This window comes from Saccostrea echinata, unplaced genomic scaffold, assembly GCF_033153115.1.
Source record: "Saccostrea echinata isolate AGI-Se365-2 ecotype Australia unplaced genomic scaffold, CSIRO_AGI_Sech_v1 ptg000047l, whole genome shotgun sequence".
NCBI lineage: Eukaryota > Metazoa > Mollusca > Bivalvia > Ostreida > Ostreidae > Saccostrea > Saccostrea echinata.
The window spans coordinates 4,914,750-4,939,512 of NW_026889796.1; the positions used below are offsets into that span (position 1 = coordinate 4,914,750).

At 32.1% G+C, this 24,763-nt stretch overlaps 1 protein-coding gene across 1 annotated transcript; it reads left to right on the forward strand.

The window, feature by feature from the left end:
* The first annotated feature begins 767 nt into the window (after positions 1-767).
* LOC133202916 (uncharacterized) lies at positions 768-18,723 on the forward strand. The gene is made up of 17 exons (XM_061338779.1): positions 768-840; positions 4,716-4,859; positions 4,955-5,186; positions 5,482-5,557; positions 6,934-7,101; positions 10,010-10,216; positions 10,854-11,142; positions 11,807-11,969; positions 12,380-12,486; positions 12,682-12,797; positions 13,534-13,631; positions 13,849-13,904; positions 14,356-14,552; positions 14,647-14,791; positions 16,199-16,411; positions 17,394-18,323; positions 18,563-18,723. The coding sequence occupies exons 1-17, from the start codon at positions 786-788 to the stop codon at positions 18,721-18,723; spliced, it is 3,357 nt and encodes a 1,118-aa protein (XP_061194763.1). The 5' UTR covers positions 768-785.
* The last annotated feature ends 6,040 nt before the right edge of the window (positions 18,724-24,763 follow it).

The window sequence follows — 24,763 nt, forward strand, 5'->3', positions numbered from 1 at the left end:
GAACATATAATATAATAATAGAATAATAGAATATAATAATCATCTTTTCTATCATAAAATTTCTTAGAAGGGAGCAGAGATGAAATTAAACAAAATTGAAAATGATCACACAGTAGCCTTTTAAGCAAAACTAAAACAATGAAAAACTAAGGAAATATTTTTCTATGGTACAGTGTAAGGTAAGTAAGATAAGTATATGCAAAATATCATTCTTATGAAAATTAATTTCATTAGCTCATGACTTATTAAGACCCTAACATCCTAAGATCATTTGCTAGATTCATTGATAACCTTCCTTAGTTGAAAAACTGTAATAAATTTTGAGATGTATATAATGTATACCTTTGTTCCTTGATATACACAATGTATTCTTCCTGTTACTACTTGACTATGTATTATTTAAACAAATTCAACATATCTCTCGTATATGCATTTATCAATGATTATAATTCAGCACTGCTGTCATTATCTTAAAAGATTATGTTTGTTCTATTATTGGGATCCTCTTCCTTTTTTTTTATTTTGCTTTTTGTAAATTTAAAGTACTCCTCCGGGGGCCCAAATTGGACTAATTTGTTTATTAAAGCTTGAGCAATTGAAGCTTGTTTATTAAATACTAATTTGGTATATTAATATAAAATACCTCGAAAAATTATCTTCCTTCATCCGATTTCTATGTTTGAAATCATATATATATCAGGACATTTCACCATTTAAAATTTGTATGTCATTGAAAATCGAAGACAATGACCCCTTTCCACTTAACGTTTTATTTTTTGGTTTGGATGAAAACGTTTGACAACGCTTATTTGCAAGCAGTGAACGTTAGTTTTGCATCTCGTAAGTTTGATTCATTTTATATTATTTATAAATTTAATATTTATGTACATTGGAGACCCCTATAGCTAAAACAAGAATATTATTAGATATTGATATCAATCATTTGTTAATTAATTAATAATATTCTTCCTCATGAGTTTTACAAACACTGGTCGTTTATGGGAACAAGTCATTTATCCATGTATAATTTAAGGGAAATCATGAATTAGAATGTGTGCGTGACTGCACTGAATTGAAAAATATTATTTTAGCTGAACAAATTCAAGTACATTAACTAATTGTGATAATAGTAATGGCGCGGCCTTACTATTTACATGCTTATTAGTATTTGTCTTAATCTTGGATTCTTTATAAAATTCTTCTTCGATTCTTGCTCTTCTTAAAAAAATCATGTGTTGGTCATTTTACACTTTACAAGTGTAGATTTATACATTAGGCACGATAATAAGCAAACATGTGACCTTGACTTCACACTTTAAATCAAAATAAGTTTTTTCAGAATAGTTTTTCCCTTTTAACTCAGAACTATTGCTATTTTGGTGTAACATCAAAAGGGCTACGTGTCTGTTACTCTTTACGTCATTTTTGTATCGGTATAAAACTATTTTTTGGTTTGCCATAATATCAGCTGTGCAATTGACATGAAGAATTTGAGTTGATTCGATACACAAGAGCATGCTCTACGAATGAACAATATTCCTAAAACGAGGTACGTTATTGACAGACAAGTTGATGAAACAAGAATATCAACAGTCTCGATTAAAGTCTTCATTTCGTTAGTCCTATGGTCGAGTAGAGCGCTCGCTCCGTGATGGAAGGCTGTGAGTTCGAATCTCGGTCGCGACTGACCTAAATCGATAAAAAATAGGTAGCAACTCGGCACTTTGAAGTTAAAGTTAGTTGCGGGTCCTTTGGATGAGACCTTAAAAACCGAGGCCCCGTGTCACGGCAGGCGTTGGCACGATAAAGATCCCTCACTGCTCAATGGCCCTGAGTGCCGAGTAAAGGTCCAAACTTGAAGCCCTTCACCGGTATATGGTTACGTCTCTATATGAGTGAAAAATTCCGGAATGGGACGTAAAACAACATACAATCAATCAATCAATCCTATGGTCGATTCAACGACCTTGTCAGCAAATACAATCTATCACTAAGTCATATGCTGGCTGACGTTTTTCATACTAATTGTTCAGCTATTATTTACACACTGAATTGGCGACGGATTTTTAATGCTATTTCCCGATCACGACAAGGAGCACATGGCGGGTGTGGCCGGTCGGCAGGGGATGCTCACTCCTCCATGGCACATGATCCCACCTCTGATGTTTTTGGAGGTCCGTGTTTGCTATGCTCCCGACTTGTAGTTTTAATCGACTTTGGGCTTTAATACTATTCGTTATCTCCATATTTTATTATAACAATTTTAGTTCATAATTGAATTGGTCTGTGACTTGAGTAGTGTGCTCTGATTTGGAAATTAAAGATTGCTTTTATTTAAAAAAAAAAAGCTAGCATTTAAGGTCTTATTTTTCTTGTAGTTCTTTAATAGTGAATCAGTATTCTTATATATTGTACTTATTGATATCTGATTCGAGGAGAAGCTTTTGTTAAAAAAAACACTATTACCCTCTGAATGATGAAACCAGGCCCTCCATCGAAGCAACAGTCAACATTGCTTGACGACGGGTGATATTCAAACTATTGACTGTGCAGAATTTATAAGCACATGATTCACGATTATTTGTATGAATTATTCAGTATTATATGATAAATAGAGCATGTATAGTTGAGGGTAACATTAAATATTTTCACCCCAAGAAAACCAATGTCAACTACTGCTGCGCCTCGTTTAATAATGGTTCTCTTTGGGTGAAAATTTTCAATGTTACCCTCAACTAAATGCAGTATTTAAGTATTTATATAATATTAACCTTCGTTGTAATATACTCTTGTCAATTCTCATCGAATGCATTTTTACTTATGTCCGAACTACAAGATGTGACTCTTCAAAAGCCTTACAGCATAATACGTAACGTCGTTCCAAGTTCTTTCACTATCTTCTTGGTTTTGGACACCCAAAATATGAAGAAAAATACAAAAATCGTGAATCCTGGAATTGATTTCTGTTATTGTGTCAAATGATTCTTTTTTTTTTTCTTTTTCTTTTAACCAACTTTTTATTTTCCTTTTTAACAATTTCCCTTTATACTAAAGTACATATACGGCACATGCATTTTTCCCCTTTAAACATCTTGTCAATATTTTGATTCTCTTACAACCATGTTTTCATATGCCTGTTATTTCTTTCGGTTTGACCAATATAAAGTATATAATTTATATGATTTTTAAATGATTTTCAAGAACGTGTCCGAGCCACCAAGTACTTCACTATGATAGTAAATGTAGATCATATTTTTAAAAATCCGATGTATACGGAAATTAGTGCAAAGACTTTTTAAGTGCGTGAAAAATATGATCTTTCAAATTGACATAGTGAAATAACACGATGACTCGGAATCGTGCTTTATGCCTATTTCCTGTACAATTAACTATTAGAGACCGTGATATCTTTAACCATGAAGCTACATCTCTTGAAATGAATAAACACAACATGCAGTTTGTCGATGATAAAGTTGCTATATGACCTTTGAAAGAAAGAATGAAATTCTGCAAAAAAAATAAAATAATAATGATAAAGGAAAGGGGAGAATAAAGAAAAAATAGTCGTCATAATAAATCATCTGGTAATAATGTATTAAGTGTTTTCAAATGCAGAGGTAATAAATGCGATCTACAGCTACATGTATTTGATTTTATTTAAACATAACCTTTACACAATGTTCCAGGATTATCAAGATTTTCTAGGTTTCTGCTTTTTTCGTATATGTAAACAGAAGAGTTATTATCAAATAAATATATGAGGAGAAAGAGTAATGGAATTTCAAATTATGTTACTTTATTTATTTATTGAATTGTAGTTTTATTCAGTTCTAAAAAATAAAAGAGAGACTCTCTATTTATTATTACATGTACAATATTTATTCATTTTGTTTTAGTTTTATTTAGTTCTAAAAACAAACTGAGTTCGTTGTAAAAATTAATCATTTCTGTTTTTCCAAACAGGTTTAAGTTTATATCTTTCCATATACATGTTTTATATCAATTATTAATTAATTATCTATAAACGTACACTCTTGTGCTTTACATTTCAAAATGGCTCAAATTCATTATTTCTAAGCATTTGATTGTCTAGCAAGAATGCTGACAGATTAATTTTTTATGCCTACAATAATATATCAATCATATATTGCTTGATTTAATCAAAATAAATCGGTACAAAATTGTTACATGCAGCTATTAAAACCGGCGAAACGCCCCCCCCCCCCCAACACACACACACATACACTTATTTCTGAGTTTTCTGCAGTTTAATATTTTAATTTTCATTTAGATGTTGATCCCCCCCAACCCCCCTACTCCCCCCACCCCCCACACACATACGTTTTGTTGCTGTATGGTTGAGCACTGGAAAATTCTAGCATTTTGGGGAAAAAAGATTAAAAAAAAGTCCAACAGCACGAAATGAAATAGGATTTTCGAATATGAAGAGATCACTTTTTACTTGCTCTTCAATTTTTTTTTTTTTTTTTTTTTTTTTTTTTTTGTTTTGAGGTCGATCCCAACTTTTAAAACAGTTGCTACCGTCCTGAACTTCAAAATTCAGCTAGTAAAAATTTCTCCAAAACCAACTCTGCATTATCCTTTCAGATTTTTCTTTTCAATCGCTGTGTGTACAGAAAAGACTGAAGACTGCTTTGCAAAACCATCAGTAGTATAATTAAATTGAAGTAATGTTTCTTAATGACAATTTTCAGTGTCTTTGGATGAAATGGTGAGCGGATTTCGTTACCAGCAGTTACAACTATCATCAAGCATGATGAACGCTAGTCTACACGCTAGACTCCCCGAGAAAATGGCTGCAATGGAAGTACAAGAGGCAGAAGAAAGAGAAGCAAAAGGTCTTGTTTTTATAATCAAAGAATATATATATATTCTTTTAAAACCTGCCTGAACGTAACAGTTTCTTATTCTGTTTTTATATCATTTCTATTAGCTTTAAGAGGCACCAACGAAGCACAGACTCCGTTTATTGCCACGGAATCCCGTTATAACCTGGGATACATAGGCCGTGGATACGATTTGTTCAAAGGAAATCCCCTCAGCGACGACGGAGTGGTGGATCAAGGATTCCGCCTCCCAGTTATTGATTTACCATATTCCAGCAAGTTCACAGCAGATGGAAATTACCGAATTCCAGACAATGTTGATGTAATTGCAGAATCAAGGTACAGGATTAGTTAATTTTCTTTTTGGCAATCGATATTCTAATGGACTAGATTACACAATTTAATGCATACACCCCCTCAGAACAAATGAATCGATAAGTGTAATTCGATTTTTCGGAACATTTGATAAACTAACATGTTAAAAAATAATTTTTATTTTTTTATGAATGTACTGTTAATGTTCATACGAATGTTTGTCATTATTACCCTATTGTAGAATTATGTGTATTTATTTCTATGAATTATTCTACACCTTTGTACAAAATAATTATATTGTGTTCTTTCTTACTTTTAGTGCTAAATTCGGATCCTCTCTATATAAGGTGCAGTCGGAGTCAGACTACAAAAGCATGCTGAGTGTTGATGCTTCGGTAGGCTCTAATCATTTATTCTTTAAATTTTTATGATTTTTTATGATCTTTTTTCGTGCAATTTGCGACATGAAAAGAGGGCAAGTGATTCATCCAAGAACAAAATTCTGAACAGCGAGGCTTCACGCATGCATTTATTGATTGATTGATTGTTGTTTTACGTCCTTTGCGAGAATTTTTCATTAATAAGAGACCGTTACTTCCTATGTTAACTTCTTAGGTTTCACGCGCCACTGGGAGCAAAATTCGAACCCGGTTTAACACTTCTCTCCGCAAAGATTTCAACAAAGCAATTCAATAATTATTTTCAACATAATATATATGTAAACTTTTTTTTAAAGAAAATGATCGTATGAAAAACATTATTGAATTTCATTATATTTTATTCATAACTGGCAATGTTCGAATCCCCCAGATTCTCAGAATAGCATAATTCCATGCATATTCCAATATAGTATGATTTTCCTCCACTCGTGTAATTAAACGTCCTTCAACCACCTGAGCCCTCCATCTTATACATATTAACACATAACACAGAAACAAAAGGTTATGTTGCACTTTGCCACCACTGTGACTTTATTAATTAATTCAAATTTAGATTACATATAATGATGTAGATCACATTAAATGATTATGATTATGTTATAATAACCTTATTAAAACTTGATATACAATTATGAATATTTGATTATTTACCCCATTCATACTTTCAATCGATATTAACCAATAATTCAAATTAATTATCCAATTAATGATGTAAGTGATTACATTATTTTCAACACACCTATTCCTTGTGGTCTGAAACCGCGATACGGAAACAAATTGAAAATGGTTTTATCCATAATAAAAGGAAGGTGGAGGAATGTAGGTGGTTTAAAATCGCTTAAAAATTTCCAGTTTGTAAAGTCGTCGGCGTCCTAGTATTATATCTTATATTCTACATGTATGGTATACACCATACACCTATGGTATACATGATATATTATTAGAACTTGTTGTACTATTGGTATGTACGTGAATAATAAAATCAATGATTTATTTTACATCAATTAAGGCAAAAAGCCTGTAAATGTTAGGCATACATGCAATAACATGAGTTTATACTAGTATTTGGTAAACCAAAGACGTGTGCCTAAAAATTAATTAGCAGCGTATGTTCCACTACATCCTATTTATTTGAGTATTTGACCTTTTTTTATTATATATGAAAGATTTCGTGTTTTAATTCAAAATATTTCACAGATTGTTGTTTTGTTTTGTTTTGTTCTGTTTTTATTTTTTTTTTTTAATTTGAATCCCTTTATAATGAATATTGTAATTACTGTACACTGTGATTTGAATATGAATTTTGCTATAGACACGAGCGTTTTTTAAAGGTTAACGCTCATGGTAGTGGATGGGGAGTCAGTGCCAGCTTCAGTGCAAGTGCGTCTTATCAAAAAAATACGCAACAAATTCAAAAAGGGGAGACAACAACCTTAAGCATCGTTAGCCGAGCTGTCGTTTACAGAGCCCGGATGTCAGAAACATCCAAACTATCTAAGGTAGAGAACATATCGCTTTTGTTTTCTTTTGTTTTATGTTCGCGTTTTGATTCTAATTTTTAGCACATAACTTGTAATCAACATTTGTAAATGCAAAAAAGTGTACATGCAAATAACATAAAAGTATAAAATATATTTTATATCCTGGAAGTTGAAATAGCCAATAAAAAAAACACTGACCTGATTTTTCAGTAAGATTTATTTCTTAATTCCGTCTTTTTAGCTCACCTCAGCCGAAGGCTCAGTGAGCTTTTCTGATCATAAGTGTCCAGCGTCCGTCTCGTCTGTAAACTTCTCACATTTTGGACTTTTTCTTAAGAACCATATCGCCAATTTCAACCAAACATGCCACAAAGCATCTTTGGTTGACAGGAATTAAAATTTGTTCACAGGAAGTGCCACGCCTTCTTTCAAGGGGAGATAATTAAAAATTCGTGAAAATTTGGTGGCATTATTTAAAAAATCTATTTCTCAAGAACCATTGGGCAAGAAAAGATAAAATTTATGTGAAAGCTTCATAACATACTCTAGATTCAAGTTTGTTCATTTCATATTCTCCGGGAGAAGAGCGAGGCCACAAGAGGGGATCAAATTTTTTTTATATTGGAATATATCCTTATAAGTCTTCTTCTCGAGAACAGCAAAGCCATTATTAGTCATATTATAGTAGAAGTATCCTCAGGTAATGTAGATTCAAATCTGTAACAATCATGACCCCTGGGGGTACGGCAGGGCCACAACAGGGGATCAAAGTTTATCATAGGCATGTAAAGGAAATATATTTAAAAATATTGTTCCTAAGAACAGCTAAGCCATTATTAGTCATATTAATACATAAGTATCCTCAGGTAGTGTAGATTAAAGTTTGTTCAAATCATGACCCATGGGGGTAGGACGGGGCCACAAAGGTGAATATTTACTATATCAATACTAATTACTAATATTGAATATCACTATATTTGAACATAATTCCCATATATCACTATTAGCATGTTAAGGGGGGATGTGTCCTATTTTTTTTTTTACTTGAATTTTGGTAAGAGTTATCGCCCTCTGTTTTTAATTAATACAAAATCGATTTTTTCTATTAAAAAAAAAAAAAAAAAAAAAAAAAAAAAAAAAAAAACTTATCTGGTTAAAAAATTGTTTCCACTTGTCATTCTATTTCTTACGTTTTAATGTATCTTTCAAACACCGTATTTATTGATATTCTTTTTATTTGAATTTTTATGTTTTAACAAAAAATCGCTTGTCCCCATAGACTTCAATACAATCTTAGTTAGTGAATCATTGCTTAGTTAATTACTTTTTTGAAACTTTTTCCTGACATTTTTCTACTGCAAAATGCTTGAAATTAATATCAGAGTATTATGTACGTGGTGGACATTTAAGGATTTAGAATTGAATTTAAACAATATTTTATTATGCATAATAATAAAAGGATTGGACAGCAGGTACTGCCTATATAAGCCCTCTCCATAATACAAGATCAAAGGCATGCATGTACAAGTAAATATTTGTAAAATAAATATATACATGTGTATATTCAAAAGGAATGTATAAAAATACATTGTAAGACAAAATAGATAATAAAAAATTAATTATAAGTTAGCTGATGATACAATATATGTTTGCAGTTTAACATATATGACTAACAAAAATAATACAGGTATAAATGTGAAAGTTAATAAGAGCAAATAAATAGATGATTTAGAATTTGGTCCTATTAGGGATGGAAAACTTTAAGGGTAGAGCAAAATAAAAGTAGAAAAGATATAAACACCAGTGGCAAGTATCTTAAGGAATTAATGTTAAGTTCTGGGTGTAGTAATTCTGAAGACACACGGTTCTTATCTATCAATGGGAACCTAGGGGAGAAACAAGGTGCAAGTAGTTCTCAGTCCCCGTCTCTAGGAAAGAGAAAATGTAAGTACTTGTGATAGACAGAGCTATTTTAATAATCATTCCAATCATTAACTCAGAGTAAAAGGAAAACCTATATATTCCTTGTAAGAACTTGATCATACAGGTTAAATAGGAAATATCTTTAAAATCTTCTTCTCATGAAAAACTAAGCCATTATTAGTCATATTCATACAGAAGCAACATTAGGTGTTGTAGAATCAAGTTTGTTTAAATTATGACCAACCCCTATCCTAACCCTCACCCCTGCCCCAGGAGTTGGGGGCACACCAGAGGTCAAAGTTTTGCATAAGAATATATAGGAATGATCTTGAAAAAAATTTGCTCAAGAATAGCAAAGCCATGATAAATCATATTATTTATAGAAACATCCACATGTATTGTAGATTCAAATTTGTTCAAATTTACATAGGAGAAAAAAATCCTTAAAATTATGTTTAAGAACAGCAAAGCCATGATAAGTAATATTTATATGAAAGCATCCTGAGGAAGTGTTAATTAAAGCCCCCCCCCCCCCTCGTTCGGTACTGAACTGATTTCTGCTTCTTCGTAGCCAATGTGATCAGGTGAGCGATGTGGCCCATGTGCCTCTTGTTTTAACTATTACAGCAAAGTAAAAGATCCATGAATGGTTTTGTTCATTACGCACAGTACTTGAAATGTCTGCCGTGTTGAAACTTCTACAAATATGAAATACAATGTCACTTTTTCCCAGTCAAACCTGTCAATTTTCAAGAAATCTGATATTTAATTCCCCTCATACTTTTTATTTAGATTTGACACACATCCTTAATGAAAAGAGAATTATCTTCTTATTCAATTGTACAAAATCCCAAAAATGCATGCTTTTTTACACAGTAGCCAAATAATATGTTACATTATAAGATTTAACGCCTGTTTCAATGAATCTCCGAGGTAAATCTTTTAAAGCAACATCCAAGAACTGTCAGTTGTCTGTCTCAGTAATAATTTCTTCCTATTTCAGGTCTCTGATTACTTTGAGAAAGCTGTTATGCTCCTCCCTATGGAGAACTGTGAGGATGATTCACTGCAAGACATGTACCTTAACTTTATCCGGGAGTTTGGAACCCATTACACAACCCAGGTGGTCATGGGAGCTAAGGCAGTACAACAGCTAACCTTCTCTAATTCGGATCTGTCAAGACTGGAATCTGAGGGAATATCTGCCAAGGTCAACTGAATGAAGTTAAAAACTGGAACTGTTTGAATATCGTTTTAAAATTTCATTTCTGGTTTTTACCAGTCAAAATAAGTATATCTTCACAAGTATTCAAATCCACAATTTAAAATACTAGTAAACGTGATTAATGTAGGATACTAGTATCTTTGATTCTAAAACTCGATCATTGTTGTAGAATGTTTTCACGTATTGCAACATTTTAAATAAGTCCAAACTTTAAGGATCAAATAGGAGAATTCAAATTAAAGCGTCTTTTGTGGTTATACTTAAATGCAAAAAAATCAACAGCTTCGAATAAAAGATAATAAAGTTTAATCCCAAATATAGGTTATTGCTAAAATAGTAGATTGATTGGTTCGTTATTAAATTCAGATTGGACTATGAATTGTACAAAACTCGTGGTCCTTGAAAAATGCAACCAAATATAATAAGCCTAAATTTTACCCTATGTAAAAACCAGAATCCTTTATTAAAGATTGAATAGTTTGAGTCCAGGGCATGTCTGAAACAGAATAAGGAGACTTCAGAGATAGGCATACCTCCATTATACGTTATCTTTGAAGGTTTACTGATGCAAACTGAAATAATAACCATACTTGTAAAAGACATTCAAAATTCTGAACCACAGGTTGCTGCTGAGGCCTCATACAGCGGTTTCGGTGCTTCAGGTGGTGGGGGCTTCAGTGTGGGTGTTGGTTCACAAAAAGATGCAAAACAACGTGTGAGTAACACCAACAAGGAACAATATGAGTACTATATTGGTGGAAACCCTCCAGCTGGAGATTTCTCAGAAGGAAGTACGGAGAGTCTCAGAGAGTGGGCAAGATCCGCCGATGAGAAACCAATGCCAATTCAGTATAAGATGACGTCTATTGATACGTTATTGAAACCTGGATACTTTAATGATATCACATATGGTTAATATACGCATTTTTTCTTCTTTAAATATCCTTCATTGATTCAGTTTTCAGGACTGGGAACATTGAACATAAAATGTCATTTTGGAGAGGGAAAACTTTTTTTTTACAACCAAAAGTTTAATTATGTAAATAAAAAATATGATACATGTAATCATGTTAAATACCAATTTAAGCGGCGTGGATAACAAAAAAGATAAACTTATACAGATTTCTTTTACTTAATGTACTTCAATTACTTCAATTAATGCAACCTGTTCCGTACTAGCTTGTCCTAGTATCCGTACTAGCTTGTCCTAGTATCCATACCAGCTTGTCCTAGTATCCGTTCTAGCTCGTCCTAGTAATTATGTGCTCACTCACAATACCCTCATTTACACGTACTATATTCTCAATAAAATTCTAGTACTAATGTCTGTCTTTAATACTCAAGTATTTATGATTTAATCCTAAATATAACTTCAGTTACCTATCACTTACTTTCGGTAAGCTTCAAATGATTTAAGTGACACTCATTTTTTTTTTATTTAAAAATATTTACTATATGTGTTGGTTTTTAATCCCTCTAGAAAACTTATAACTTCCTTCAAAATAATTATAACTCTGAAAATATTTTGAAAAGTTAAAGAATCTAGATTGTCTAAGTAAATGCGCTGTTTTTCAGGTTTGTTTGAACGACGTCTATGTCTGCGTAAAGCGTTGTATAGCTACTGTAAGCAGACGGTGTCACCCTCCCTTTGTAACCCACCAGACGATTCCTACATATCACAGGGGGCACGACGTAAAAGACAAGCCACTGACGTCACCAATGCTATCGATATTATTAAGTAAGTAAATGTTGGCTTTCTTTTACGCATAAAGAAATAAATTTAAAAAAAACATCACTTTTTTGAAAGATCGACAGGGGATATTTACTCCTCCTGGACCTGATCCAACCTCTGATGTTTTTAGAGGTCGGTGTTTGCTCTTCTCCCAATTTGTATTGTTTCAATTGTTTTTGAGTGTAAATATTGTTTGTTATATCCATATTTCATATGAAACTCCAAAAACATAATTTGAAGAAAAACTTTTAACTTTAGATCTACCTCAGCCATATACCCTTAAGATGGAATTCTGATTTTTTGAGACAATTAAGTATGGCCCGTGAAACTCTTTAGCCTTTGTAATATAAATGTAATGTATCACAGGATATTTCAAATAATTACATGTTTATACATGTATTTTGATAATTTACCAGGTTTGGTGATTTTATAACACTTGAGAATATAAAGACAAGGAATTTTTTGGCCTTGTCCAATTCTACAGGCTACCTAAACGGAGTCGTGACCAAACCCTTGGTACCAGGTATGGAAACAAAAGTTGAATATTTTGCATTATTATGATTTGAACTATCTGTAAGGATTTAATTATGTTGAATGCTTTTATCATGTGTTGTCATCAATAAACATCAAGTCAAAAGTGATAATTCATATTTTTTGTTCTATTTTTTATCATTCTATTGACAGTAAATTAACCAATTTTATTCCATAATTTTCTAAGTTGGTAGCATTAAAAATTATGATGGCCTTTTTCAAATCAAATCGAGTGAAGGGGGCGCTACAACATTGGGAACTCCGTTGGCGTATGGTCAGAGTTTCAAACTCGCTTCCGTGGAGGTTAGTTTTGTATAACTGAATAAAATTAAAAACTTCATGTTTTTACCTATTTTAAATTATCAGAAATTAATGGGATAAATCCTAAATATATCTCTGAACTTTTAATCCATTTTACTTTATTTGTATGACATCAAATTTACTGATTATTTAAAGACAACGCTTAACACATCTCTTAATATAATAAATTTAAAGAATCATAAAAATGCAAGAGAAAGTGTCATCATGAACAGTGCAATAATAAAGTTCAAAGTAAAACATGCAACTACTGTAATTTCAGAATTTTGCAAAATTTCACATTTTCATAATTTCCCCCAATTTTTGTACATGAAATGGCAACTACCTGGGAATAACCCAAGAAATCTGGAGAAACACTCACACCTCAGTATTAAGCATTTTGAAATTCCTTTTGAGAGAAAAAAAAAGAACAAGAAATTTCCATATTTCTATTCTTGTGGCAACCATGAAAAAATGTTAGTCTCGCACCCACCAAAAAGTTAAACGGTAAATCCTTCGAATGGTAAGAGATTGTCTCTCTCACACACAAGATTTCCAAGTTGTTTTCGACCGATTAAGTCTTGTATCCATCCAAGAGATTAAGTTAAGCCTGTCATTAACTTGATAGATTAGAATGAGGTTTGAAATTTTCTTCAAATATAATAATTCTGTTTTGGATATGCATGATTTTTTTAATATTACGATAAGAGAAAAGGTACAGCACAAAACAAATCTATAATAGGGGGAAGATATGTTCATCGGAAGACCGTTCATAGAAGATGCCACTGTTGCTCCAGAGAGTAAGCTTGAAACAGTGTTTGAAGGAAAAGATCGCAGAAAGTAAGTTTATCTATGATTTGAAGGATACAAATATGCATGGCTAGCAGCCCTCTTCACTTGGTAATGAAGGTTTTTTGCCAAACCTTTAAATCTTTTAATGCATTTGAATGCAGTAAAAGGGCATAAAACTATTGTTTTATTCATATTTTATTTTTGAACAGATGTTTAGAACGTTTTACAATTATTTAAACTTCCAGGCTCTTTTCATTTTTTACAGATTTGTGGCAAACGGAGATCTCACAGACTTTTCTCTATTCTTAAAGCCAGGCAACGGTAAGAAGCAGTTTAACTTATTAATTTTCTTGATAACCGTTGATCTTTAGTTGCAGTAAATTTCTAGGGCCATCGTGATGATTTATAGAAATTAAATTTTGAAGAAAAATGCAATCAATCAAGAAACACAAATGCCCCCTCCTGTATATCTGTAGTATCATTCGATTTGACGAATGGCTTTGTACAAATATTAATTAAGGGAATTGAATTTGAAGAGGAATTTCTTTGAAACCATTCAGAAAGCAGATGGCTTGATATTATGTTAGAGGAGATGAACCTAACTCCTTTTTATTGTTTACAAGAAAGTCAGATAGTGTATAAATTCCATATATTTAAATTTGCATTTTCCAAAGAAATAGTTTCTTGGCTATTCGAAAATATTTTCAATTTAGATGTATAAAATAATAGTGTTAAGAAAAATAAATTAGGATATTTTTTTATTCAATATCAGAGCGACCATATTTGGTAAGCTTGAAATTACGATGTTTCGGACGATCATCATTACAATATCAAGTTAATATAGAGGGGACAGAAAGAACAGCGAAGTTTGACATGAAAAGTAATTGTCAACCTTACCGACATGATAGATGGTTTCATAGTGCGTTTACCGACAAAGAGATTGGAGCAATGCAGAGTGTTACTTTCATGGTATGTAAAGTCAATATCAATAAAACAGTCAGTAATCAAATAGAAATTATGTTTGATGAGTGGCTTATAAATGATGTTTTATGTTTTTCTGTAGGGAACAGAAAGACTGGAAGCTATCATTGGTTTTCAGATTCGAACCAGCGATAATCGTAAAATATTCAAATACAAGAAAAATGGTTTAACCTGCAAGGGAATCGAAAATAAATTTGAAATAACCACACCAGAAACTACGCCAGTCGGTAACTGAAAGCATTAAAAACTTTTTATAGTATGATTTATTGATATAAAGATGACATTTAAAAAGCTCTTTTTTTAACTTGACGTAAACATAACATTCTGACAAATATTACTATTGTTCCCATTTCTCGACGTCCTAGATCTATTTGAACATTATTATGGAGACTTACTGTTTATTATACCCCCGCAAACGAGGTTTAGGAGTTTTATATAGGAATCAGCATGTCCGTCCACCTGCCTGTCTGTCTGTAGACTTGATTTTGTCCGGACCTATCCTTGGAGACCATTGCATGGATTTGTCTGAAAATTTGTACACTCACTATTGACCATATAAAGAAATCATGATTGGATATTTTTTTCTCTTATATCAACTTAGTCATTTTGGGTTCATGTACATTTGAGACAGAATGAAGAAACTGTCAATGGATACACCTGTAAAAAAAATTGAATTGCAGCTAAATACTAGGTCATGATAAATTTTTTAAAAATAAACACTTAGTAATGATGAGACCGTATAAACCGAGGTCTTGTGTCACAATAGATGCTGACACAAAAAGATCCCTCCCTGCTCAAATGCTCTAAGTCCCGAGTAAAGTCAAATTTGTAGGCCTTCACCGGAAAGTGGTGGAGTCTCAGTATGAGTGAAAAATTCTCGAAGGGACGTTACAAAAAAAACATCTTTTCTTTAAGTTTATATATTCCTTTGAAACTCGCTCAGAATTCAATATTGACCGATTTTTATTTTTTTATTTTTTTATTTTTTTATTTATTTTTTTTTTTTTGTCATAAACGTCCGACTCATAAAAGAGTGACACGGGCACTTGACGTTATCTTTTTTAAATACAAAATATACCTTCGTGCTAAAAAAAAAACAGTTTTGGGGTTATATTTATTATGACAAGAATAGAAAAGTAGAAAACGTCAAGTGACTTTGAAAAATGAGTACAATCGACTGAATTTTAGGCCAAAGGTATACTAAATTGTATTTCAATCTAATGAAATCTAGGTCAATCTAATTACATAGATATTTACAAAGATTTATATAAAACATTTTTTACATATACTTGAAAAAGAAAATAGATAGAATAAATACATGAAATAGATATCTTTAGAGTTGGGTTTGTTTCAAATTTGAATTGATTTAAATTTCATTTTTAAATTGATTACAGATGAAAAAGAATACTTAATACAGACACTTTGATTATGTTCAAGAAATAAGTCGATTTTAGTCAAGCCATATAAAAACATCCTATCAAACGTTTACTGAAACTGATATTGTTGAGAAAACCTTGGCAATCACTATTGAGTGTAGTTTGTTTTCATATGGCTCTAAATATTTTGTTCTTAATTCATTTATTCATTATAATACCAAATTAGCCTATGATTAAAAATCTGGTTTCTTTCTTCAGAAATTGACATATACCCCACCCAGTTTTCATTCCATAGTAAGAACCACCCAGCCGGAAGTGTCGTCAGACATCAGGACACTGTATTTGTAGAGGTGATTTCTGCTGTAGACAGAAAGAAATTTTGGGGTCAACCAGTGTCGCATCTGCTGTCCAATAAAAACCGAATGATCACCATAGAAGAAAAAGAACCCGCACCACACAAGATTAAATCAGGTCTCTGCTGATAAGAATATAATTTTGAAGGTGTTCTGAACCTCTCACGGTGTCAACTCGCTATCTTTCATTCATCCATAATTGTTCGTTTGTAAACTACTGATCATTTTTAGAACCTATAGACTGGATCAGTTGTTTTTTTTTTTTTTTTGTTTTTGTTTTTTTTTTTGTTTTTTTTTTTTTTGTTTTTTTGTCAATTTTGAATTTATATCTTATCTATGTCTTAAGAGGAACAAAACTTGTAAATGACAAGGCCCCACTTTAAATTTTTGAATTGGGTTATATAAACTTTAGGTAAATAAAAACAGTACATTTCATGGGAATAATTAAGTCTTCTTAACATCATCTTGTATACCAACAATGGGCCTTCTTCCTCTTCAATATATCCATCTTGCTTAGCACATCACCAAGTGTAAACCGGATGTTATGAAATATTTTGAAAATATTAAATCGTTTCAAAATGATTCTCCTCTTACAGATTTTTTATAATTTGAATAAATCCTTTTACGAATATAGCAATATTTCAATAACCAGTCATGGTAAAATAATTGTAAAATATATAAATTGGAAAATGGTTTCAACCTTCTTTTCATTCATGATAGGAGTAAAATCTTGCTTACATGCAAATAATTGCGTCAAAATATTGAAATGTTATTATTCTTTCATAATGCACTTTCTTATTTGCTTTAAGGGAGGCGTTTTGTCATTCTTCATAGATTCAAAAGATCAAATCGAAAAGCCAAAATGCAAAATTGAGGTTTATATACTAGTATGTATAAACAAATAATAAAAGACACAATGACAATACAAACCTCTGGTTAAACATTAAATTGTTATGTTGAATTGTGCAGTAAATTTGCGCCTTCATATATTCATTTTAAGAGTGTATCTAGAATTTTACCTGCTGTAGTATCCTTTCTTCAAAATTCTATTCTATTTCCAGCTAAACTTCATGTAATCGTTCTTTTCTTTAAACTTTCAGACTGCAATGGTATTATTTTCCCCGACAATAACGGGCTTGGCGTGAGGATCGATCTGGATAACAGTTACTTTGTATCTTTTGCTGTAGATGTTATGATTAACAACATTGTAATAAGGACCAAAAAAGAATTCCAAGCAAGTAACTTTAGAGTAGAATATATCAGTAGAAACAGTTCAAGATTTCAACAACTGCAGGACATTATTCGAGATCCCAATAGAGGAGGTACGAAGGCTATGAACATTAAATTTCCAAAAATGTACTTATCTGCCATCAAAGTATTTGTAGAGGACGTTGTGGATTTTGCACTTAATGTTGAGAGCATCCTGATAAGAGGATGTCCTAGTGCTCTTTTAGAGGAAAAGCCACAGGATACGTCTGCTGAGGAATGGGATCTAAGGCGCAGTGAAAACCAACTTCAGAGGTATCCATTTCTAAGAGTTGTAACAACGCAGCAAAATGGATCCAATTTTGATAGAATTTTTCAGGAAATAGAAAAGCCATTCCTAAAAGTAAACTACAGAAAGGATATAAGTATTGATCCAAATGCAAGAAGATGCAGAGTGGATGAGGGATATATCCAAAATTATCTAATGACCTCGGACGAAATTGAAGGGCTGAAGTTTCAAAACACTCGGATATCCTTTTCACTCAATACAGCAACTATCACAACTGATGTGATGGCCATGAATAAGATAATGTACGAGCAGAATATGCCAGCATTAGATAGCTTGCTTCTCATGTCCGTTCAACGATTTCCTTGTGATTCCCAACAAGCCTCGATCATTGCCCCACAAAAGTCTCTAATAGAGGAATCAAGCATATCAACTGCAGGCGCTGTATCTATCACTGCTCTGGCGATTTCGGTTTTGATTGCTTCCGTGGTTATATTTGTTATATTTGCCGTAATACGACGTCGAAGAGTAGAGAAGGGTACGCATTTTTTTTAATTATATAATTAAAACAAAAGCAATAAATGAGAAAAGATGGATTCCTTCCAAATCTGGTTTATTACAATATTATCACAGTTTTATTACAGTATCATTTTATTGCTTATAATCGTATTTTATCTTTAATATTCTATAACTGACCTATCAAATATTGATTTTTAATTTAAATATATAATCAAGATAAATGCCGAATAGTAGTTATTTGATTTCATCTCGTTTTAGATATATCCGTACGTGTGCGTCAAATTGACGATGAAAACGTATTTGAAAATGATGATAGAAAGGAAGAGGCTCCAAACCAGATATATACAAACAGACTATATGATGTCGAAGAAGCAAACACTGTGCCGACCTTTCCACACAGACAAAGAAGAATGACGTAATTGATTTACCTCACTGCACAGACCGCAAGTTTCGAATTTTGAATAAAAATCTTAGCTTTAAATTTGAATTTCTATCTTTCTTGAAATGCTCAAAAGGTAACATTGAAATCGAGTTTCAGGATTCTTCATTTAGAAAAAATAACTGTTGACAGTGTATGTGTTTCAGCAATATTTAGAATATTTTTCATGAAGTGCCTTTCAATATATAGTTGGCAGAGAAAAGGTTACATCTTCAAAACAATTTCTTTTAAAGGAAAAATATGATGAATGCATTATATCAACGGTATTTGTATAAGTATTTCTCAAATTTCATAATATGTAAAAGGATAAATGCATAAACGCGTGTATTAAATTAGCATTTTTAATATCTTTTTTAATATTTTTTTATGCTGTCAAGTCATTTCTTTCTTTTAACAGAGGTTAATGTATCAAATATTAGCTATATGTTATTTAGTTAAAGATCGGAGCTAAGAGAGGCTAAAAAAAGGAAAAGTTGTATATAGGGATCACTTCAAAGAGTCACATTATATATTTTTATTAATAACTCAAACACTCTCTTGCAATTTTATTTATCAAATTTTCAAATACATGTATGTTTATGTACATGATATGTTTGTATGTTAATTAAGATTCTTATTTTTATGTACACTGCACTATGAATTGTCATCATCACTTTTTCTGAAAATCACATTTGGCCCATCTTTTTGAACTGTCTTTTGCGCTTAACTTGTTAAAAAACCTACGATTTGTATAAATGAAATAAAGGAGTATTCTATTTCTTTGTGTTTTATATATGAATATCGTGATAATTTATGATGAAGGGAATAAAAATCATAGAAGCCTCAATAGTAATCTTTCCTTTTTTCTGAAAAAAAACACTCATCTGCTGTGATTGAAGTTTCTTTACGAACTTTTTAAACATTCAGTGAAAAGAAACATGGAAAAGTTCTATGTATGAAGGAAAAAAATCACGTAATGGGGAGGAACTATTGTACCTATAAAAATAGATGAGACACCTTTTTTCAGTTGCAGGAGATAAAGAATACCATATAAGTTGAATTTTTAGCGAGACTCAAGTTTAGCAATTTGTCTTTAAAAATCGGTATTAAATTCTAGCAAGAAGTAATTTTAGTTACTTTATGGTGCATAGAAAGATAACGGTAACTTCTAATGCGGAATGACTTGTTAGCGATATTTAATTTTTGCGACCTCAACACCTCGCTAAAAATGGCAAATTTGAATCCTCGCTAAAATTTCTGCTTTTACGGTACTTCCAAACACTTGGTTAAACCTTGACAATCTAATTAAATTAATTACAGAATGATTGTCTAGATTATGAAGTGACAAGACATCTTAAGTACGATGATTTAAAAACAAAATTAGCTTCTGAAATTGCAAGAAGACCTGCATTTTCAAAGTTAAAAAGTACTCGTACTATTTTTATGGACAGTCAGTCATTTGTTTGTTTTTTTGTTGTTTAACGGCCGTCTCGAGAATTTTTCACTCATATGGAGACGCCACCACTTGCCGGTGGAGAGCTGCAAATTTTGTCCTATACTCGGCACTTACGGTCATTGAGCAGTGAGGGATCTTTTTCGTGCCAGCACCTACTGCGACACGGGACCTCGGTTTATACGGTCTCATCCGAAGGACCGGTCTCCACGTCCCACAGTGGGATTCGAACCTGCGACGTAAGGATCAACTCCTTATTCTTTATACTCTAGAGCGAACGCAATAACCACTGCGCTACGCGGGCAATGACAGTCAGTCGTGGTGGTAGGCTTCCTAAATAACCTCTTTATATGATATAATATTTTTTTTTTGTAAATATAAAATGGTTCATTAATACCAGACAACTGAGAAATAATAAAGGTGACAGGACAGTTTCAATTTAAAGACCAAGTCAGAATTGTTGAAGAAAAGGGAATATGGAGTTTAAGGGTTTATTTCAGGGTAACGAATCACAATTGATATTGAAAGTCACTATAAAATTTTCACTTAAATCGTTCACTGTTCGTTTTTTTTTTTAAATTATTATTTTTATTTGCTTATTTATTTTAAATGATAATTTATCTTACAGTTTTATAGGAAAAGAACATAAATTTTCCATCAACATTATTATTTTAAACTTTTTTTTTGTTCAACGGTAATTAATGCCTTATAAAAAATACCTGTCCCATCACACTTTGCACCTGTCACACCACTAGTGATAAATACCGTGAAATCACTAATTTTTAATTTTTGTTGTTTTAGTGGTACGTATGAAGAGACCCATGAATTCATGACCTCCACTAAATGTAAAATTTCAAATACATAACATCTCATATTTTTTCAGCCACGGATGAAAACCTCCAAGAACCTCATTCTTTCCTCTGACCACAAAATTTGACCCCACGAAAATATGTGATGTCTTTCTTAAGAAAAACTCCGATGCTTTTAAACATTGCTTTGAAAATATCAATTGAAAAGTTCATTGGTTTTAGGCAATGTTAGTTACAAAAGAATGATAAAAGTTACAGGCTTTCCAAAATTTTAATTTACTTTTCTTGAATTCCAAAGTAAATATTGTTTAAGAAGCCATGGATGTAGTCTGCATGATAACATAATACATTTTATTCATATTATCAGTTGCCATATATGGTCTTTTAAAATTAGAAGCAGATTCCTTGCGCCCAATGGTTTTCTTAGCTAAAGTTGATGACAGTTTTGTGAGAATATAAACTTTGGGATTGGCTAAAACCAAATTTGATTCCTGTGAATGTTGTATATCAAATATAAAATGAGAAGTTAAAGAACAGTGATCGATTTTATAAATTCTTTAAACAATACAAATTGTGTACAGGGCAAAGAAACGGACCCCTGGAAACACCATAGGTGGGATAAGGTGCCTTGGAGGAGCAAGGATTCCCTCTTGACCGGTTACAGCCACCATGAGCCCTCTTTATTGATCAGGTAAACGTAGTAGTCCTTGCTCAAAATAAGTATAAAAACAGTGGTTTAACAATTGGTATGAAACATGTCAGTCTAAATACGATCCAACGATTTGCAAAGGAGGACCTTATAACGACAATAGACTTTGCAAAATGTTGACTTTAAAAGAGATTGTTGAAAACCATTACTTGTCATAAGTCTGTCTCAGTTTAAAACTTGATCGTACTGAGAGCAGGGTTTTTCGTACTGCATTAGCTAGTAGACATGAACACCATATACAGGTTATAGTGGAATGTTAGTGCATAAATAAGAACAGTGGGAAAATTGAAGTCGTCCCGTTTGTCAAAATAAAGTTTAGTTGTTAGTTGGCTATTACCGTCTACACATGTACAAAAAGTCAGTAAAACATTGAAAATATGAAACGGATGCGGTAAACCCTGTGATGTTCTTTATTTCAAGTCCATTGGGTTAAATCGAGTGGATATACGAATTAAAATAACTATTTTTCATTGATAAAGCGTCGTCGTCGATATACCTAAAAATTGAATCCACAAAGAAAGCTTCCTTCTTTTCATGTACATGTATATAGGTTTTCATTTTTTTTTTTTTTTTTTTTTTTTTTTTTTTTTTTTTTTTTTAATAAATTCTGCTTCATAAAAATTTAAACAGGTCGGCCAATAAATGGGCACAGTTAGTACCAATCAGAATTCCAACAGATTATTAAAAGATCTACATGGTATCAATATATATGTTGTCTTCAAACCAAACATAATTGTAGTTATTTTTTTAAATCTATCAAAATTTTTACAACCTATTTTTCCTGCTTTTGTGGCAATTAATGAACCAAATTTGATCCTGTTTATACCTTTTCCTTTTAAAGAATGATGACTCAGGTAATACCGACAATAAACCTTCTTACACTAACTTCAATATAATTATTTTTTTTAAAATCATCCTTTTATTACTGTAAAATTTTGATTGTGATTTTGTGTATTGTAAGAGTACCGAGCTCAGGGATCTTGTTCATACTAATGAAAATCGAACATCTGCAATAGTTATTCACGACATGTGGATTCTTTTACACATCATTTCTTGACAGCGAAACGACAATAAGTGGTACTTAAAAGATATGAAAATGATTCCACTTAATCAAATACTTCGGTATCTACGTTTAGAGAAAGGATAATGGACTTCAGTTTGATTATAAACCCATGCAAATTTCGCATCCGAAAGTGGCACAGGAGACATAAGGTAGGTACATGTATTTTACAAAATCCCTGAGAACTGTGAAACGAAGTTAGAATTTTTAGATTTCAACAATCCGTAGTACGCTCATTAATTTAGGAATGACTCTAATTCTTGGCCAAATTATTCGAGTATGACCTGGTTTGGGTCAGTTTACGCTTTATAATCCACGAAGCGGATTATAAAACAGCGTAAACTGACCCAAACCAGGTTATACTCGAATAATTTGGCCAAGAATTGGAGTCATTCCTTCTAATTTAATTTTAAAATCATTAAATAACTATGGGTGTAAAATTTCGTTGCTTTTTATTAGTTCAAATTTGCCGCTCAATATTACAACCGTAATAACGGAAGTAACGGAAGTGATGGGAAGCGAGGGGAGGTAAAAACTGATACATAGGCCTAGCAGCCTTGTTGTTTGTTTACATGTGGTAAGATCGAATTATTGTTTGAAGTTAAAGGTACATTTATTAAATATGGAATTTTCCATGAATCCCAAGGACTGGAAATGAGAGGATTGTATGGACACAGATGATTCAGCTGGTTGTCGGGGGGGGGGGGGGGTGTCTCCATACCAAACCAGGTTATACAGAAATAATTTGTGTTCCTTTTTGGATATCAACCAATCAGAGGCTAGAATACAAACAAAATTAAATTATTTGTAAATAAACGACACTCTGGTAATCCAGCTTTACAGACCATTCTTGAATTTGACTGTATGACATCTATACCATGTTAGGTAAGATATAAATTTTGACTTGAATCTATAAAAAATCATGATTTTGTTGCCACTTACTAAATAATTGTTTAGTTTAACAATTAATGTTTATGATTTGTTTGAATGCTAACAGTTGCATTGAAATATTGAATTTCTTTGACGCTTTGTTACTGATGGATTCCTGGAACATTTATATACCATGCTTTTTTATTATTTTTTTTATTATGCTTGTTCCAGAACATAATGTTCGGGGAAACAATGCATGAAAAGAGGTATCCTGTCATATTCAAGACATATCATGTCTTGAATATTTTTGTCCAAAATGTATATATAAAAGAAAATGTAGAGTACTCCTATAACGCGCAGAATAAACTTGAAAGATCCAGAAAAAAATGATCTTGGCGCCTGTCTTTTACAAACGCAAAGACATCCTTAAGTTGACCTTTTCCATGTGTTAAAGAACTTTATTTTCATTTATTACTCAAAGTGCTTGTTCAACACGTATGAAATATGAGGGATATTTTCAGGTTTCAGGATGTTGATCGCAATGCTTATATTTGCGCTGTTACTGACACGTGGCGCTAATACAACTAGAGACTTCTGTGAAGGTAAAGGAAATTGTCCACTGGGGAAAGACCAAAGCTGTGTCATGCAGTGCGATAGGATGTACGGCTGTGTTGACCGGATCTCTTGTCGAATAAGGTTTCAATGTATGACAATATGTCCTCTAATGTCTACAGCTCCCAAGACAACTACTCTTCCAGTTTCAGATGATTAAGTATTGTATCAGAAAATTAAACAAAAATCATTTTTAAGATTCCTGAATTCTTTCTACAGAGTTCCTAAAGATTGTTTTAACAGAGATTAAAACTAGAAATCATTTATATGTTGCTTCTCTTCATTTCATGCTTGAACATTGGATAAAAAGATATGAGTACATGAACAGTTCAGTTGTCAATCAAACATGATATAAGATGCAAGTATTTGCGTTATATAACTATTTTTTTAAAATAAAAATTGAAAGTTAATTCTAGTGAAACATATACCTTCCGAAAATAAAGTATTTAAACCCTTAACTGAGTTTTCGCAATTTCTCGATAAGTTTGTAGACCAATTCTTCCAATTCAATGCACAATAATCCTGCGA

What these genes read in the sequence shown, in the direction of transcription:
- LOC133202916 (XM_061338779.1), top strand. Translation starts at nt 786, where the DNA reads ATGAAAACGTTTGACAACGCTTATTTGCAAGCAGTGAACGTTAGTTTT. An exon ending in CTGAGGGAATATCTGCCAAG is followed by an intron (nt 10,217 to 10,853) that starts GTCAACTGAATG and finishes TCTGAACCACAG; the next exon opens with GTTGCTGCTGAGGCCTCATA. An exon ending in TCAAACTCGCTTCCGTGGAG is followed by an intron (nt 12,798 to 13,533) that starts GTTAGTTTTGTA and finishes AATCTATAATAG; the next exon opens with GGGGAAGATATGTTCATCGG.